This window comes from Manacus candei, unplaced genomic scaffold, assembly GCF_025592945.1.
Source record: "Manacus candei isolate 608988 ecotype Guabito, Panama unplaced genomic scaffold, ASM2559294v1 h1tg000064l, whole genome shotgun sequence".
NCBI lineage: Eukaryota > Metazoa > Chordata > Aves > Passeriformes > Pipridae > Manacus > Manacus candei.
The window spans coordinates 3,398,023-3,415,258 of record NW_026138112.1 but is presented as its reverse complement, the minus strand read 5'-3'; the positions used below and the strand labels follow the sequence as shown (position 1 = coordinate 3,415,258).

General features: G+C 42.8%; 2 protein-coding genes across 6 annotated transcripts in view; one reads left to right on the top strand and one right to left on the bottom strand.

The window, feature by feature from the left end:
* The window catches only part of MED15 (mediator complex subunit 15), a 47,573-nt gene that overhangs the window by 5,290 nt on the left and 25,047 nt on the right, over positions 1-17,236 (top strand). Inside the window, exon 2 of the mRNA XM_051805426.1 lies at positions 2,110-2,221. The gene's annotated coding sequence lies outside the window, so the exon portion shown is untranslated. The remainder of the gene's footprint in view (positions 1-2,109; positions 2,222-17,236) is intronic.
* On the bottom strand, positions 42-17,232 carry KLHL22 (kelch like family member 22). 5 transcript variants are annotated; one of them, XM_051805428.1, is made up of 7 exons: positions 17,140-17,232; positions 7,517-7,786; positions 6,441-6,606; positions 4,712-5,430; positions 3,382-3,574; positions 1,923-2,156; positions 42-1,201 (listed from the first exon to the last, which is right to left on the bottom strand). In XM_051805428.1, exons 2-7 carry the CDS (start codon positions 7,741-7,743, stop codon positions 824-826), a joined length of 1,917 nt encoding a protein of 638 aa, XP_051661388.1. In that variant the 5' UTR covers positions 7,744-7,786; positions 17,140-17,232; the 3' UTR covers positions 42-823. The 5 variants fall into 5 exon arrangements, with proteins under 5 accessions (XP_051661388.1, XP_051661389.1, XP_051661390.1 ...); XM_051805429.1 differs by having other exon boundaries at positions 7,517-7,769; XM_051805430.1 differs by lacking the exon at positions 17,140-17,232 and adding an exon at positions 15,770-15,786.

Below are 17,236 nucleotides of genomic sequence, written 5' to 3'. Positions count from 1 at the left end.
TTTCAGCCTCCACATCACTGTTAATAAAACTGAGACAGCAGTTAAAAAAGTTCTGACAAGGATTTATTAATTTATGGTTGAGAACAAATGTGTCTGACAGTGGAACGATGAGATTGCCACACTCTGTACAGAGAGCTTTTTTCTAGAAATCTTCTTTCCACTGCATTGACAGAACTTGCAGTATAGAAGTTCAGGAGTGGGTGTCAGTTCACAGACTCTCTCCCAGTTACAAGGATGGCTGCATGCCCAGATGAGATGAAGGTTCAGACTTTCTTGCTACTGTTCCTGTTTCTGTATGTTCAATCTTGCTGAAAAACCAATCAAGCTGCCTGACACCTGGCACAGGAGAGGGACACCAGGTGTCACCTCCCTGTGTTAAGCTGGCTGGGAAGTTTTATTACCAAAAAGAAAAGGAAAAATAAAATCTCAAAAAGCGATTTCAAGCTAAAAGCTGGAAGGAAGGAAGCTAGTCAAGCTGAGCCTTCTGTGCCTTTTTTTCTGTCCATGCTGAAGGTTGAGAAAAGCCTCCTTCAAAGGCAAAAAAACCTCAATACAACTGGGGGGGGGAATGGCAGTTCTGTGGTTACTTTAAAAATGCTGCTTTCTGGCAGGTGGGCAGGTACTGCCTGTAAGTGCATTTTTGTGCAGAACACTTGCAGATGGGCAGACACTGATTGTGAATGGCATTTTGTGCGCAACGCTTATATTTAAAACCTTTAAATACTGAGTTACGTATATAAGAAAGACATATAAAATCTCTTAAGTGTTTTCTCCAACCCTTAAATTCCTCATCCACTGGCAAAAAAATAAATAGTAAAGTTTTCTAATCTTCACTTGAATTGTCAAATTCCTCCCAGTCTGATACGCTCATAACTTCTGATGGAAAGTCAAGGTGATGCTTCATTCGGTCTGCGTGCCATTCTGAGAGCCATTTCTCTGTCTCCATTAAAATAGCCCTGGGCAATGTGAGGACACAGGCAGCCATCCCAGAAATGTCATCCTCCAGCTGGGGTCCTTCCTCCCAACAGTCTCTCTCTGCATCGTAGATGTGGACATAGTCCATGCGGATTCCTCTGTTGTGGGATCTGCCTCCCAAGACATAAATCCTGTTGTCTAGGACAGCAATGCCTGGCTCTCCATGTCCTGCAGGAAGTGGACATACATTTGTCCACTGATCAGTGCTTGGCTTATAACAGGCAACCTGCAAAAAAAAAAAAAGGAAAGAGATTAGCCAAAATTGAACTTGTATCCTAGTGACAGAGCCTGGCCATATGGCAAACTATTTAGGAAGAATATCATCCATCTTTTGACAGTGTGTTGATAGTGGAGAGAGCATATCACTGTGTAGTAGAAGTATAGTACTCAGCAGAAGATTGTGCATAGTTGCCACATAGCTTTGAATCACAAATTCTGACCCTGCTGCTGGAGTAACAGCTGTATGTCATTCCAAAAATGCACACAGAAGTGAAAGAGCTGGAGACGTGTTAATATAAGGTCAGACATAATGCATCTGTTAGCATAAGAAAAAAATATGCTGGAACATACAAATATAACAAACCTGCTAAGCTGTCTCTGCACCACACATTGGAGAGTTTTAGATTTCATTGGGTACCTACTTGGATAATTGCTTTCACTTGTAAGCACCTTTTTATCATTCAGACACACTCTTTAGCTCCATCAAAAACATTTTAAAATTGATAAGAATTCCAAGTGCTGGAGCTTTAATGCTTTGTGGTTGAGACAATGTGTTCAAGGCAAACAGTAAATTGCAAGCTGTGCAGTTGAGTGGGGGAGAGCTGGTGCAGCAGCCACTGCTGGGCAGAGTTTTATTTGTACACTTAGTAGGAGAAAGGCATTACATCAGCGTGCCAGCATCCAGAAGAGAGACTCCACCAAGGAAGACACAGGTGTGAGGCTCTCACCTGGTGAACATCCCTTCTGTAGCCGGAGTCATTGTTGCTCCCTCCGATCACGTAGAGCTTCCCCAGCAGTGCAGCCATCCCGTGCCAAGCTCGTCTCACTGGGCCATCTGCTAAAACCTCCCAGCGGTCAGTCCTTGGGTCGTAACACTGCAGCTCCTTCAAATAGTCCTCTCCTCTCCTCCCACAGGTGATGTACATCTTCCCATCCAGCGCCGCTCCCGCGTGGGCGTAAACCTGCATTGCCACGGGGGACAGCAAGAGGTGGAGGCCTGGATTTACGTATTTCTCCAAGTTTCAAGGTATGGAATAGACATTAAGGGAGTGGCATTATTCATGAATTATTCAGAGATCAAAACCTAAAAGGATTTTCTTACATACAATTCTTTCTAAGTGATTATAAGTTTCTATAAGATTATAAGAATTTCTGAGTGAAATACACTAGAATTTCTAAAATTTCCAGAACTGCAGCGGTCTCCTTCATTACTGTTCCTCGATTAGAAGATTATTCATACTATAAACTTTCTCCCTAGTCTACTTGGAAGCCTTTCTGTTGGTGATTTTTCTTATACAAGCAGTGTTATCAGGAATGTAAGTTATTCTACTTAGTAGCACTCAATTGAATCTTCAGGCTTTTTACATTTTCAGCACTGATACAACATTTATTATTTGTGACCTCATGCAAGCTGTTTATCCTCCTCTGCCTCTGCATCCCTTTTGTAAAATGCAGTAATATTTATATTTTTAAGGTGTCCCAAGATTCTCAGTTATGAGGCATTATTTGTGCTGGTCACTTGGCCCAAGAATTTTAAAAGTTGTTGTAGAAATCAGCATAGTTTCTTGAAAGATTACTCAGGATTTTAATTTTCATCCCTAACCAATATTCATCAAGCAGTTGTCTCTATTTATCTTGCTTCTTCGCAGCACTTTTAACCTGAAAATGGAAGTTCTTGTGGTTTTTAGCAGCATTAGAATTTAGAACTCATTTCACTCATAATCCCAATTTCAGAACTTGTTACCCAATCTCACTTCTGTGTCCAGGAACTAGGAAGTTTATAAGTTCCTTCTTATTGGGGAATTATCTCTTCTGATCAGGAGTAAATCATGTTGTCAGGACTGTAAGTGAGAAGCTTGCAATACTGTGGCTCATAGTTTACCTGCCCAGGAGAAATGGGAGTTTCCTTCATGTTATGTGTTCAATTTTAAACACTTTTAAGGATTAACACAATAAGGGTGCAGGCAAAACCAACAAGAAAACACGAAAAATAAGCATTTAAGATGAAAATGTAATTTATGTATATTGTTATTTTCTTGTAATTCATTTATCCCATACACAGAGGCTACTGTTTTCCATCTGAACATCAGCAAATTTAAAGTTACTCAGGAGAAAAACATCTAAAAAGATTAAATCAGGAAGGGGAACTGTAGTAGTGTGTGTGTGTGTGGCTAATGCACTCCTTACCTCCTTCTTCAGAGGTGTCACATATTCCCAAGTGTTGCTTTTAGGGTCATACCTCTCCACTTCCCTCAGGTCTTCATGGTAATCTCGGCCTGCGACAGCATATATATAGTTGTCCACAACACAGACACTGAGGTCAGCGTGCTCCTGCTGCAGGGACTGGATCTGGAACCATCTGTTGTGCCGTGGGTCGTACCTTGTAAAAGAATGGGATCAAAGAAAGTTACCTGTACAGCCATGGAATCGTTGCTGGAATAGCAGACAGCACCACAGATGTGGGTTACTGCTCTGTCTTCGGCTGAGATTGAGCTCAGCTGTAAGCGAAGTGAAATTTGGCAGTCAACATCTTATTATTAGCAATGTTGTTTTTTATGCTATTTTTAGAAGATGTATTTTAGCTGACATAATCATGCTATAAAAGCCTGTGTTTTCCATTATCTTATACACTGCTGTCAGGTTACATATCAAAGTCTCTGTTTGCACAGAGCCATTCTACAAGGTAAAACAGTCTAAAAATAGCACAAAGACTAAATCTGGATCCTCAAGAGTACAAGAAGGGCATAAATATGTAGTGGGTTCTTTGATTCTTTTCCCCAAATATCTGCTGCTCAAAGTGAACCTCATGATTTGCTTTTAGATCAAACTAACTCATCTGCTAATTTTAGTTACAGAAAAACCTCTTTGTGAAGTGAAACTATGCATGCCACAAAATAAGAGCAACTCAGCTAAAACTAGGAAAAATGACCACAATATAAAGACAACAGGGTTTATATCTGTTTCTGCAATATAATAGGCATGAAGGTCTAAATCTGATCCTTCCTCCTGCTCTTTTCCCTGTCACAGAATAACTACTATAAAAGGACTCTGGAATGCTGCTATTGTGCACACTGATTCTTGAAAATCAATTAGTAGTAGAATTTTACTTAAAACCCCTGTGTGGTTGCTATATCCCTTTGCACTGGGACAAAAACTACACAAAGAGGACTTCCAGAAAATCCTAGTTCAAGAGCATCTAGACAACCTTGAGTTCTAGGTTCACAACTGGTTCCCACACCCTTATTCCTTCTCCCCTCCAAAAGGCAGAAAGTAGCACATGTAATTCTCTTGAATGAGTAGCTGTTTCTACCCTGCCAGGCTGGGCTTTGTCTCATAAGTGCTGCTGGATGCTTTCTGTTACTACAAGGCTCATTTCTTGTGTTTTCTTTCAGTGAGGCTCCTGCTCAGTTCCTAATCTTTTGGCCAGCAAGGGTACTGACTGTGCTATTGGCTTAGTGACTTAGAAACAGGCAACAGGGTGGCAATAAAAACGATAGCAGGATTATCCTTATCTTACCTCCAACACCTTGACTCTGCTCGAAAACCACTTACGTTGTTGTCTCCACCAATTAAATATACAAAGTTATTGAGAACAGCAATCCCTTGATTGGACATTCTGGGGGCTAGTGCAGCTGTAAAGTGCCTCCACTCTCCCAACAAGGGGTTCAGATACTTGGCTTGATCACTGAGGACAATGGATGGAGTAGAATGCATCCCTCCAAATCCCACTACACACTGGAACTCTGATCTCAGCTGTGTCTGGGAGCTCTGAAGCATTGGCTGAAGACATTCATTCTTGTGGTACATTAATGCATCTGCAACTGTATCTTTTAAAGGACATGGACTTAATTTGTCATGAAGCCTTTGCAGGATCTGGGGTTCCATCAGAGGAAAACGAACTGTCTCAAGTAGCTTAAGGGGCTCCATCAGGGAGACCTGATCTGCCTCCAGTTGTTCTGGAGAATAATGATAAAAAAGTGCTCCATCATAAACTTCAAACTCATAGTTAACCTCCAAACGGTTGCTGCTGAGAAGGGAGTAGACCTTCTGCAAGGGTAGCTGTCTGTACACTTGTGTCCTTGAGAAAGCTGTGAAGTTCTTCAAAATGTAGGAGTCCAGCTGATCACTCAAATGCCTCAAGTCATAGTGGTCAGCAAGTTTGTACACATCGAGGATGTTCTCTTCATCTACCCAGGACATGAGGAAATCACAACAGAACTTAATGACTTCTGGAATCTGCAAGAGAGAGAGATTTTTCATTTCAGACACCATCTGCCTCACGCTTGGGAGACACGGGACAGAAGCCTGGGATGACTGTAAGAAAGTTCCTCAAGATGACTGCTCTCCTCACAGTCTGATCACCATGTTCACTGGTACCCTATTCACCTTTCTGCAGAGAAAAAGAACTCAACGTGGGTACATAGAAGATCATAACATAGAACTTCTAGCCACACTGTATTGCAAGCACTCCATATTTGTCCTTTCAGAGCCCTATAGGCATACTATATAACAGACTGTATCTGTAACAAATATATCACTCAAGAGCACAAGAAGCCATTGGAAAGGAAAATGAATATTCAGTACTGTCTTCTGAATACAACTTGAAGTTGTATCTGGCAGGAGGAATTACTGGCAAGAAAACAGCTGCTGTCCAAGAGCCCCTCTGCTGACAAAGTGCTGCCAAGTGTGTAAAAACCAACCAAAGCGAGCACTCACAAAGTTTAAGTACCAAAGCCTTGTGCAGCAGTTAGCTGCAGGGGAAATTAGAGAAAAATACTTATCTTAGAGGCATGTGAACCCTGCACTTAGAAACTATAGTGGTAGGATTTCCTGTAGCGAGGGGTCAGGACAGGTTATGAGCCTGTGGATTCAACTGGGGAAGACCTTTAGCAGTGCAGTAGTTTCTGAGCAGCAAAGTCTGTCCTTTACCATAGGCCAGAGGTTCCAGGGAAGCTTTCATAAGCTTCAGTGAGAATGGAATGCTATATGAAATAGTCCTCTAGATGAAATGGTAAATGTTTATAAGTAATGAAATCCTTGGCACAAATGAGATGTGCAAATACTCATTCATTGTTCCTACCCTTCCACAGTTAGTTCCAGTGGCTACAGCATCCCAGAAATCCTTATCCAGACTCATGCTCTTATTCACCCCTGACTAGATCTAACCAGATATCCATATTTTCTGTTTCTTTCATTGTTGCTTTTGTTTCTTGCCTTTTTTTTTGTCACATCTTCCAGTACCTCACCTGAAGCTGACAGGCTGCAGCTAAGGTTTCCTGTACACTGTTCACACTGAGTTCCAGCTCAGAAGTGTAAATGAAGTTCAAGATTTTACACATTGCATTGTAGGAGATGCCATGAATATGAACTTCTTCTTGTTCCATCTCTCTCAGTCCTCCTGCAAACATTCCTCTGCAAAACAGACAATGGCACATGCTATGGCAGATTTGCATTGAAGCTATTTTCAGTTTGCTTATCTTATGTTGTCCTGGGAACATAAAAAATATTCAGAAAGATAAAAACCTAGCTATGCACTTCTATGGGATTACCTCTTCTCTAAGCTAATGATACAAAGAGTACAGGCCTTCAGGACCTACCAAAGTAACTCTTGATTCTGCAGGAAAAGAGTAGGGGCCATCTAAAAGTTACAGTTCAGACCTGAAGGACTTAAATACAGGCCCAGTACATATGGATAGTCAATGGTCAAAGGCAGATACTTTGGGTGCAGAGGAAGAGTTAAAACAGAGGAACTTGGGACTGTAGGAATTTTTTCTAAGATAGAGCAGTTCTTCCTCCAGTTAGAATTTGCCTGGATTGCCTTCGATTTGTTTCTTTGCTCTATGGAAATAAAGTCAGTCCAAGAAACTACTCATCAAAGTGACTGGGGAATGCCTGGTTTAATGCACAGGCAGTCACACTATGGGCACATAACAGAGTGACCCACTTCCAGTGACTTTTTGTGTATTATGAAATGATCACCACAATGGGCAAAGTCTTACAATGCTAAGGATATGTTAAAAGCCAGAGTGCACTTATGCAGAAGGCATCTGTTCAGATAGTCTCTCCTCTTTATAAACCTCCAAGTACCACAGGCAGTGAATTTAGTGGAGGTAAGCTCAGTGTGCAGGAACAAGAGCTTTATTTCTGTAGAGAAATAACAGAGAGATGAACAAAGCCACAGTTAGTATATTGAAACACAGTCAGCTCCATCTCGTGGGTCTGATTTCAGATCCAGAACCAGTGTGCCAAGACAGAAGATTTGGGTGCCGCAGGTTTGAGTAACATTCAGACACGTGCTCGTTACTGCCGGACTGAGGGGTACCTGAAATAGTCACAGGACGCAGCCAGGAGGATGCGATGAGCCTCGATGGGTTTCTCCTCCACCACCAGAACTACATCGAAGAGGATGCTGCTGTCCCGGAGAGACACGAGGCCGCTGAGCAGGGCCTGGGAGTGCTCGGCACTGCGGTACGTGTTGCTGGTGCGCTGCTGGAGGGAGGGCTCCAGTTGAGCTTTGTGTGGCTGAGTCAGCTCCTGGTCCTCCGCCATCCCAGGCAAAAATGCTCAGCCACCAGCTGTAGCAGAATGAAATCTGTGAGACAACAGAATCAGCAAAGGTTTGTGGCTTTTGCTTTACAAATGGTCCTCTGACCCCTGCCCGTCACAGAAAATAAATCAAAGCAACTCTTCAGTCAGTGGAGACACAGTTCTACCCTGAAGAAATGATTCTGAATTATGATACTGGAAATAGGCAGGTGGACATCAGCACACCAAAGTGGCAGAACATGGTTTTTCAAACAAGTATTCTGGCTCTCGGGTTTTCAGTCCAAGAGCCAGAGCAGGTATCATATGGGGATAATTTTTTTCTTAGCAAGAGTTTCACTTCCCAACCCACTACCAAACCCCCTTGTTTCTTTTGCATTTCTGTATCATTTATAATTAAAAACCAGACTGATTTTTTTACAAAGTCCAAATTACATCCTCAGATAACTTTGCTGCAATATAAACTGCACCTTCCATCTTTCTCTTGATATCTTACCAGAGAATCAGAGTTCTCCTCTCTCCCTGTCTTTGCTTTTTCCATTTTCTGTAGCTGAGCACATTTCTAATTGTAATTCTGTAAAATACTGTATGAAATACAGTATACTGTGAGTTTCTCTATCGTGACAACTTCAAGCTATTGTGCACAACTGCTCTCCATTTCCCCCGTGATTCCCTCCAGAAGGTATCTCCTCCAGCATAGGCACTGTAGAGGGCTATCCTGTACCTTTTTCTAGGGCTGCCACTGGCACAGTGGGAAGGTCCCCTACAGCATATGGGGAAACATCTGTAAAAAGCTGGCTGGAAGTGATTGTGTTTCGTGTCTATGGTTAAGCACTCAAAATCTCATGAGTCCTCTTCTACCATCCTGTAATTTACCCTTTCCATTGTCTTTGAAGATGTCAGAAGTTGTAGCAGTTACAGCTTATGGACTCTATCCAGTTGTCAGAGCACATTAAAAAACACCCCAAATTAGCAAAAGGAAGTAACAGAGCTGATATGGCTGCTTATCATATTTATAACAGCCTCTCCTCCGGTGGCCTGGGAAATAGCTTAGTGGCACAAGGGACAGTCACAAGGGATTATCAGCAGTCAGGGAAGCAAAAGCAAAACAAACCCAGCAAATCCAAACAAACACTGAAGAAATGGAACCATTGTTTAATTGTGCCAGCCACAGATAGCAAGTGCAGCATAGGAAATCTCTCAAAGCGATGCAGGTATTTGGTGTATGGGCAGTGAGGAAGGAGCTACCTAGATGACACCAAGAAACATGAAAATCTTTATTGTGCTGCCTGAGGGAAGTTAGCCTACACTGTCCAAAAAAATAGGTTAGCTAGCTAAGTGTTATTGCATGGTGAATGGGATGGAAAAATCCCTTAAAAAGTGTATTAATGCCTGTCTGCTCTTTGCCAGCAAAACCAAGACAGCAGCTCAGAATAGGAGGTCTGGTGAGACATCCTTCTGAGGAGCACTCAGGTCGATTATACAGGGAAACTATCCATCATCAGCTGAAGAGATGAGTAATGGATTATTTCTCATGACAGGTTGATGCTTTTCCTAGAAATAAAATGAAAGCAGACAAAACATTACAGTATCATTTGATTTGCTCCTGGGGACTACTAAGAGTGATGGATTGATGCAAGGGAGATAATATAGTAAGAAAGGCAACTGAAACAGTGAGTGTAATAAGATGTTGATCAGTAATTTCCCATTTCACCAGAAGGGAATAAATGCAGCAAAACCAAAGTAAGGTGAGATATGGTCCAAACGAGGAACTGATTCAAATTGACTCTCTTAATGAAGTTTAATGTGGTTAATGCTCCAAAACAAGTTACACCTTTTCCTCTTCTTAGAGAGCTGTACCAAAAGAAGTCTCTATGAGAGTAAAATCATTGTATCAAAAAGCAGAAGTGAAAGTAACAAATGAACTGTTTTCTGAATTCAAAGACTTTTCATGAGTAGGGGAAATGTCAGGACCTTTGATACAATCTTACAGTGTGTCATACAGTGTAGTCATTGGTGGAGGAGAGGCTGGGGAGAGATAAATGAGAGAGAATAAAACTACACGGGCCACTGAACCCCCGCAGCAAGTGTTAGCAAAGAAATGTATTGCAGGGGAAGCACTTTCCAGAGAGAGAGAGATAAATGCAGGGTAAGGTGAGAAACCTGTATAATCATGCCAAGCTTTTATTTATCTACTTTTAATTAATATGACTGTAGACAGTTACTATTCAGAATATTCTGTATCCAAATAATCTTAAAGAGTGACAGAAATAGGATGAAGCTCACAGCAAGTAAAGCCCCAGAAGGGACCCTATCTTAAAAATATGGTAACTGGAATCAGGAAGGTCAAATGGTATTATGAAAGAGAGTAAATAAAATAAATAAATATAAAAAAGATAAGAAGTTAATAATTCAGGGATTCTGTAGCCTATAGGAGCATTAGTATCTGCACTGCATTTCAGTGACAAGTTAGGCTGTCTTGGAGATCTGCAGGGAGATAATCTCACTGCTAGTTCTAATAGATATGAACTCGAATTATACCACATCTGTCATCAGTAGCTGAACAAACCAGTCCTTCCAGCAGAGCTGTGGTAAGCCCAGTGTGGTCAAACACAGAGGCTGGGAGTGCAGCTGAATCATCCTCCACAGATGATTTTTGGCCAGTCAACAGCTGAGCCTGCAGATATTCAGTAGACTCTACTTGCTGAATTTTGTCAGCGAGTCAATTTTGTCAAGTTCTGCCCCTGGGTTGTACCTTGGCTAGCCCTGGTGAGCTGGATGTCCCTCAGGGTGGTCACTCATGCATCTACATCAACTCCAGAGCTGTCTTGTGTGGCTGGAGCACAGAGACACTACGATATGGAAACCCACCACTCTCTATAGCTACCCATGAGTATTTTGCCATCCACAGTTATTTGCCACTGACCACTTTTGGATGTGTAGGTCAAATGTCAGTGGTGCTGTGGAAAAAATGTTGCATAGAACTGAGTGGGTACAGTATATGTGGTCTAAAAGTTGCCAGCACTCATAAGCTCTTTTTGTACATGGATATGTGAAGTTTCTTAATCACATTGTGGCTATTCAGTGAACTTCTGTGCTGTTTCATGTACTCCCCTACTGTCCTAATCTGGGCTCCAAGGCTCATAAATAAGTATACCTGTCTATTGTCATAGTTTTAACCAGTGGAAACAGACTGCTCTAGAAAAATTCTCATTCCAATCATTTTAACAAACTGTTCCCAAGCTATCAAATTAAAGGTGAACATTTGTGGTATTAGTCTGTGGTATCTGACTGACATAGGTGGTTAAGTCCTCATTGAGCCAGAAGCCAAGAAAAGCCTCTTAACTCCAATCTAGGTAGTTTTAGGAGCTGGTAGAAAAGAGCTGTAAGACAAAGAAGGGTAGAGGACCATCAAGTGGCTGTGGGGGATGACCAGCAAGATTCACTCAGCTAAGTGTGCTCAGCTCTGTAAAAGCTGCACAAGGAGCAGCTGGGTTGGGTGAGTTACAAAGAGCAGCTGCTGAAGCAGGGTTAGGGGGTTGTGTTGTGGGCTTTGAAAGAAAAGGGGGCTGTTTTTGGTGTTTGAGTTTTCTGGATTAAATGCAGTGTGCTTGGTGAGCTGATAGTTTTGTGTATTTCTCTCAGTATAGTTCTAAATGCTGACTACAAATTTTCTGGGGAGGGATACTGCTGTTAGCACAGCAGCTTGCTTCTCAAACTGTGTGGTCTAACCATGATCTGTGTGCTTTGTGCCTTTGTTACTGTCTAAAACTCTGGTAGTCCAAACAGTGGAAATGTGCTGTTTCATGTGTGATGTACCAGCTGGGTGGGGGGAATGACTGTAAAGGTATCTAGGAACTCTTATGCATTGTCAGTGTCCACCAGTGTTAAAATTTCAAGGAAATGTATTGAATACACCATATATTTTGAGCCCAAAATAATTTAACCCTACCTCCTCAAATTTGGTTTTTTTTTCCTTAATCTTTATTAAAACAAACAAACATGCAAAATACCTAAATGTAATGCAAGCAGGACAGTTCAGAATGGAGAGAGAACAGGTTTGTTCCCTCTATCCTGAGCCTCTCTACCGTCAGCTTCTTGCTTGTAAGGATGTTTTTGAGGCCTCTCTGCTCTCTTACTTCTCTTATTAAGAAACTATAGTTCTGTGACTGAGCCAAGTTCCCAGAAATCTGAGTAATGCATTTTCTTTCCCCTCTCCTCTTGTGCAAGTTTCTTAGTATTGGTCAGCTGTTAACAGTGGGATTCAGTGGCTGAGTACTGCAGGACTCAGCCTAGGATGGAAAAGGTGAGGAATTCCTTGGGCTCACTGGGCTTCTTCAACAGTAGTAAAGAATAAGTGTTGTCTCATGTGCTGTGGGATGCTGTCTCCAGAAAGAGGGGAAGGCAAGTCCTTGTTCCAACCACTTTGAAACTGCAGAGAAAATCAGACTAGACATTTTCTCTGTTGACTGCACAAGGTATTTGAGCCTGCAGTTATGCTGGTCTGCATTTGTCTGTTGGAGGACATGGGTTTATGCAGGGATTAACTTTAAGGTATTACAATTGAGTGCCTAGTACATAAAGAGGAAGGAGGCAAATGAGGTCAGTAATTGTATGTGCACTTCTACAGACAAGTGTAGGAAGACTTTCATTGTTTGGTCACTTTGAATCAAGGAGTTAAAAAACAAAAGAGACACAAAAATCCCCCATAAATAGCAAAACCCTCAGGGGTACCTAGAAACAGAAAACTGCTCTTTTTCAATACACTGAAATGTTCTGTATTCTGTGTCTGGATTCCATTTAGGAATGAAGAGAAGGCAGCCATGCCTTGCAATGGAGGGACCATGAAGGAAATCTAGTACTTCCTTCTATTTCCTGTATTATATACAAAGTGCGCTGTCTCACTAGTGGTCCCTGGTAATAAGCTGTGGACACAGTGGAAGCTACAGTATCTCAGTGACTTGCTGGTAGCTCTGTGGATTGTCTTGTATTCAAACTCCATTTCCACAACATGCTTCTGCAGACTACTGGCATGAAAAAAAGTAGGTTTTTTGATTATTAAATTGAAATAACTCCTTAACTGCCCATGAAAAGGGTTGTGGGTAATTTTTTAAAAACAAAATCCCCTCTCTGATTAACAATAGAATACTTGCTTTCACAACAAAGGTATGTGGCTTATGACTGAGGAATTTGGCATTGGGCAGGAGGAATTTAGGGAACTGATTGTAGCTTGATCATTCAAATGGCAAAATACTGAGAAACTGGTATGCTGGCTTGCTCTTGTGCTCACTGAAAATCCTGCTTCTTTTAAGAACAAAAGGTATAGGAATGGAGTAGCTCAGCTAGAACTGTGGAGGGGAAAAGTTAATGGCGTGGCAAAATAGATGTGCTAGAGGGGTCTGTCCTACCTGAATGTTTAAGTGCAGAGCAGTTGTTACACCACAGAGTTTCTGTGCTGCCAGTATAGCTAACATAGCTTTTATTTTCTGGTGAGACATAGGCTGTGCACTGATCCTGTGCTTTAAACTCAGTGTAGATAATCCAGAGTGCTGAAGTCTGATATTGGTGTTACATGGTATGATACACACCCAGCCAAGTATTCACCCCTTCTATGACCAGCATCCAGGTCACAGAGTGATGCTCCTATTGTGTGGTGCATGTGTGGGTTTGGGGGTGGTTTTGTGGGAAAGTTGTGCTGACAGCCTTGATTCTCTACTGTAGAGAAATGACTGGATGCAGGAAGGATTATCCAAGTTAGTTTCTATGGAAACTTGAGACATTTTTGTATTCAAGAGCTCGTGGCTGTCAGTTACATCTCTACAAAGAGGTGTTTTACGCAGATAGTGATATTTTCTTGTGCATCAGCTGTGCCCAAAATAAACCAGAGCTTGCTGGTGTCGAGTATCCAAATCTGTTTAGCTTGCTGCCATATGGACAGGTGGCTTAAGCTTGGTGGGGGTCCCATGCTTTCTTAAAATTGTGGCATAAATTAGACTGGAAAGAAACTTGGGAGCTCTCTAGTCCAATCTGTGCTCAAAGCAGGGAAACCTTCAAAATCAGGTCAGGATGCTGAGAGCCTTGTTGAGTGCAAACTCTCCATCCCTGTCAATAATCAGAAAACTGAGTGTTTAACCACCAGATTTGTTTTCTTCTTTATCCATCTGAGTTTTTTTTCCCTACTATTTGTGACACTCGCCTCTCACCCTTGGCACTGTGTACCACAGAGGAGAGTTTGGCTCTGTTTTCCTGTAGCCATTAGCTTAAAAAATGGCTCTGACCTTACCCTTTTCTTCCCTGTACTATACAAACCCAGTGTTCTTGCCTTGCATGTGCTTGTATCTTCTCGTACGTGCTCCTGCCCCCTGTGGTTCCTCCACTCAACTCTCAGGTTTTTCTGTCAGTAAGAGCTCAAAGCTGGGCATGGTGTATTCAAATTTTTTTGGCTTATAAGTACTGAATAGAGTGGGAAATAATAATTTCACATGACCCACTGGCTGTGCTCTTGCTAACACAGCCTAGTGCAAAGCTGGGCACTGTTAGAAGAATCATACTCAACTTGCTGCTCCTCAAGAGCCCCAGGCTCTCTTCTTTCAAAGCTGAATTCTAGCCAGGCTTGTCTCCAGTATATGGAGTTACTCTTGACCCAGGTGCATGACTTTGCTTTTTATATTGAAATTTATGTAGTTCCTCTTGGTCCACTCTCAGAGTCTGCTGATGCCCCTCAGTTGCAGCTCTGTCCTCCTTCTTGCAGGCCATATTCATCATAGCTTTTTCCTAACACAGAACAACCAGTGTGTTGTGCTGGTTGTGATCCAAATACATTAGGGCCCTTAAAAGTCGTAGTGCACTGGAGGAAATTTAATATCTGTGCCCTAAGGCTTCCCACATCTTCATTTCTCCCTAGGGAGTAACAAGGGTTAGGATCTAAAGCAGGCTTCAGCTGAAAGCCTGACAAGATAATATGCAAGATTAGAGCAAAATGCTGGTTATGCTGAGTCTGAGGGGTTGCAGATGCAAAGAGGCAGAACCTGGCTATGCACCACATTTTAACAGGGCAGGGGTCACACAAACAGATCAGCTAGGCAGGGAGTGTGCAGAAAGGGGAGGCAGCTGGGTGCCTGCCAAAACAGCTCAGAAAACAAATGTGATGCCACAAACAATGTAAAATGAAGAGCAAAACTATTGTTTGTTCTAACTGGAGTGCAAATAGTGGAATAATTCACCAACTACATGATAATTTGTAATGGGCACTTGTGAGACTGTTTGGTACATAAAAGACAATTGAGTTCACAATTATGTGTAGACAAGACTTAAGCCAGTTTCAAGCTTTTTGAAGAAAAATGGAAGAGAAGGGGGGTGAAGGAAAGGCAGAAGCTTTGCTCAGCACTGCTTCTTTCAGAATTGTCCCTCTCTATGCATTCACAACTGCGCAAAAATAGATCTTCTTTCTGAAATATTTCATTTTAGGAACCTTCTACAGCTACAAGAAACAACCCAAACAACTCCTTTTGACCAAGATCCCCTGACAAGGAAAGAAAGGAGGCTATCTGGTAGTACATCATAGCTCAGCATTACTTTTAAGTGCTCAGATGATGACACACTTCCCCTGGTCTGTGCCCACCATCTTCCTTTACATCACTAATGGAAATATGCACTCACACACTCTGGGCTGAGTTTCTGAGCCGTTTTCAGTCTCCAGCATTAGTAGTATAGTTGGAGTGTGGGAGGAACCCAAAAGGCGTGACTTGGCAAACTGCTTTTGCGAACTACGCTGACTCACAGGTTTTGGCAGAAAACACCTGGGGTTTTTTTGGTTTTGTTTTTTCCCCCCCCAAGCCTATTACGAGTTATTTCTAAGACATATCAAGATTAAAACATCTCATATTTAATGGGTATATGGCAAAACAACCATGAAACATATCTATATTTAAATATATGGATATTTTAAATGATTTTTCCCTAGCATAACCTGAAAAGTGGGAGTTTTCTAAGCTGAGTGTTTTGCCTTATCCATATCAAGTCTGCAACTTACCCAAATTCATTGAGTTGTAATGTTTTCTGTTGTGCATTTTGGGAGGTGGCCTGTGGCCCAAGTGCTACCAAAAAAGTGCCATAAGGACAACAAAAATTAATACAGTGCTAAAATGCTTTCTCTTATGGCTTCAGCATCATTTGAAGAGTTTGACTGTCTTTTACTATGTTTTTTTCTTTTTTTTTTCTTCTTCCCAATCTTGAAACAAGATTTCTTTTGTCATCTGAGTCTTTCAATAGTCATGTTCTGTTTTGGATGAAGCAGCTGCTTGTCTTTGAAGGAATTGTTAACCAACAATATTTAGACAAAGTGTTTACCCTAAAAAGAACTGGCCTACCAATAAAGTTCCATTTTTTTCCAAACTCAGGAGACAGTGTTTAGTGCTATGTCCAGATAGACCTGGGAAATCTCAGGAACGTGTTCTTCTGACAGAATTGTTTTAATTATCCTAAGAGTTCTTAGAAAGCCCCTCAGAAATCCTAAAGTCTTTTCCATAATAAGAACAACACTTTCTTTTTTTTTTAACGAGGTTTCTATGAGAGTAAACTCTTTACTAAGTAACAACTATGTCAAAATTGACAGTTTATAAATTAGTCAGCTGTATATGTTCAATGAATTTTGAGAGACTTGGCTAGCTGGCAAGGTTTGAACCTGGTTTGTTGAACTGCTTAAATCAATCACGACTCTTTAATATTAAAAAGCAAGGAGGAAAAAACTTAGAAAGTAGTTACAAGTATAACAATTAAGTGACCTGGAAGAGAGCAAAGGCCTCTTCCAGCATGTTCCAGCTCTGATTTCTCTGTCAAACACAGATTTGTTCACGTTCTTCGCCACATTAATGCCGAGATCTGTGAGGTTCTACCCCGTAACTTTGACATTTCCCCATCAGGGACACCTGGGCTTGCACATCACTGAAAGGGGCAGCCTGGCTCTCCACCAACCCTGTGACGAGGAGGTGAAAGCCAGCTGGAACACAGTTATGCTCTTACTTTCTATTCCCGGGTTGCAAACGCCCCTGCAGGTCCCGAGCCCCGCTGTGGCCCCACCTGCTCCCCCCCCGCAGGTGAGGCAGCCCGGGGTAAAGCCCCGCACAGGTACGCGGGGCCCGGCCTCGCCCTGCCGGCTCCTCGGGGGCTTGGTGCGGGCGGCAGGACCAAGGCCAGGGGCTGCCGGGCCCGGGGTGAGGGGGGTGCTCGCCCTGCCCCGGCCCCGCCGCCCCCCTGGCCTTTGCCCCCGCACCCCTCCCGTGACCCCTCCGGGCACCCCCGCGGCGAGCGGGGCCGGGACAGGCTCCGGGGGGCTCGCTGGGCCCCCTGGGGGAACGCACAGGAGAGCCCTGCCCGGGGCCCCGCTCCCCCCGCAGCACCTACCGAGAGCGGCGGCGGCGCCTCCGCCTTCATGGGCCACCCGGAACCCGCCGGGCGAGGGAGGGGCGGCGGCGGCCGGAACCGGGGCGGGCGGTGGGGG

Excerpts from the sequence above, each read along its gene's own strand:
- KLHL22 (XM_051805428.1), bottom strand. The coding sequence starts at position 7,743 with ATGGCGGAGGACCAGGAGCTGACTCAGCCACACAAAGCTCAACTGGAG. Across the intron at positions 6,607-7,516 it reads GCGTCCTGTGACTATTTCAG|AGGAATGTTTGCAGGAGGAC; the intron begins GTACCCCTCAGT and ends TCTGTTTTGCAG. Across the intron at positions 2,157-3,381 it reads TGACACCTCTGAAGAAGGAG|GTTTACGCCCACGCGGGAGC; the intron begins GTAAGGAGTGCA and ends GTGGCAATGCAG.